Source organism: Sinocyclocheilus rhinocerous, unplaced genomic scaffold, assembly GCF_001515625.1.
Source record: "Sinocyclocheilus rhinocerous isolate Xijiao unplaced genomic scaffold, SAMN03320098_v1.1 scaffold3366, whole genome shotgun sequence".
Classification (NCBI taxonomy): domain Eukaryota; kingdom Metazoa; phylum Chordata; class Actinopteri; order Cypriniformes; family Cyprinidae; genus Sinocyclocheilus; species Sinocyclocheilus rhinocerous.
Window position 1 is genome coordinate 48,999 of NW_015637533.1, and position 888 is coordinate 49,886.

The 888-nt window shown below is 47.5% G+C and overlaps 1 protein-coding gene across 2 annotated transcripts in view; it reads right to left on the reverse strand.

Moving 5' to 3' along the window:
* Nucleotides 1-888, reverse strand: part of LOC107748927 (mitochondrial sodium/hydrogen exchanger 9B2) — a 14,265-nt gene that overhangs the window by 2,779 nt on the left and 10,598 nt on the right. For both annotated transcript variants that reach the window (XM_016563939.1, XM_016563938.1), the window contains exons 10-12: nt 766-874; nt 464-600; nt 192-371 (exon numbers count right to left, since the gene is read on the reverse strand). In XM_016563939.1, the coding sequence (XP_016419425.1) occupies nt 192-371; nt 464-600; nt 766-874 (426 nt within the window). The remainder of the gene's footprint in view (nt 1-191; nt 372-463; nt 601-765; nt 875-888) is intronic.

An 888-nucleotide genomic window follows, 5' to 3' on the forward strand; every position in this document is an offset into this window, starting at 1 on the left:
TGAGTGAGTGTGTGTGTGTGTGTGTGTGTGTTTCTGAGTGTGTGTGTGTGGGAGTGTGTGTGTGTTTCTGAGTGTGAGTGTGAGTGTGTGTGTGTGAGTTTCTGAGTGTGTGTGTTTGAGAGAGTGTGTGTGTGTGCGTGTGTTTCTGAGTGTGTGTGTGTGGGAGTGTGTGTGTGTGAGTGTGTTTCTGAGTGTGTGTGTGTGTTTCTGAGTGTGTGGGAGGGTCCGGTGAGTCCGATGGCAAGCGCTCCGATCGGAGCCGTGATGAGAATCGCAAGAACTGCCACAGTCAGAACATCCAACCCATAAATCTGTAGCTGCTCGTCTCCAGCACTGCGGGCCATGTCCAACGCCGTGGAGCCGATAGCCGCCTAAACACACATACAGTATGTAGGATAACACAACAGTGATGTCATTTCCTGCTAAACTGATGGACTTCAAGAACGATTTCATCAGGACTCACTTGTACTGTGGCTTTGGGCATCCAGGCCAGTGATATAAAGATCTTCTCCTTCATATTAAAACCAGCAAACAGAACCATGCAGAACGTCACCAAAACACGGACCAGCAAACCCACACACAGAGTGGAGACACCCAAACCTACACACACACACAAACAAAACAAGTCTGTCTGTAATCTAGGGTTTTTCCAAGTCAATAAAGCTACTTTCTTTAGACACAAACAAAAAAGGCTTGACAGGTATGTGAAACAATGATTGAATTAGAATGTAAAAACGAGGGTTTGTGTGAGATTCTGTGACTGACCGACAGTATAAGCACTGAGAGACGAGATGTTGATTTCTGCTCCAATCAGACCAAACAAGAGCGGCTGAAAGATGTCCCAAAACCGGCCCACCACCGCCGCCACTGGAGCCTGAACACACACAC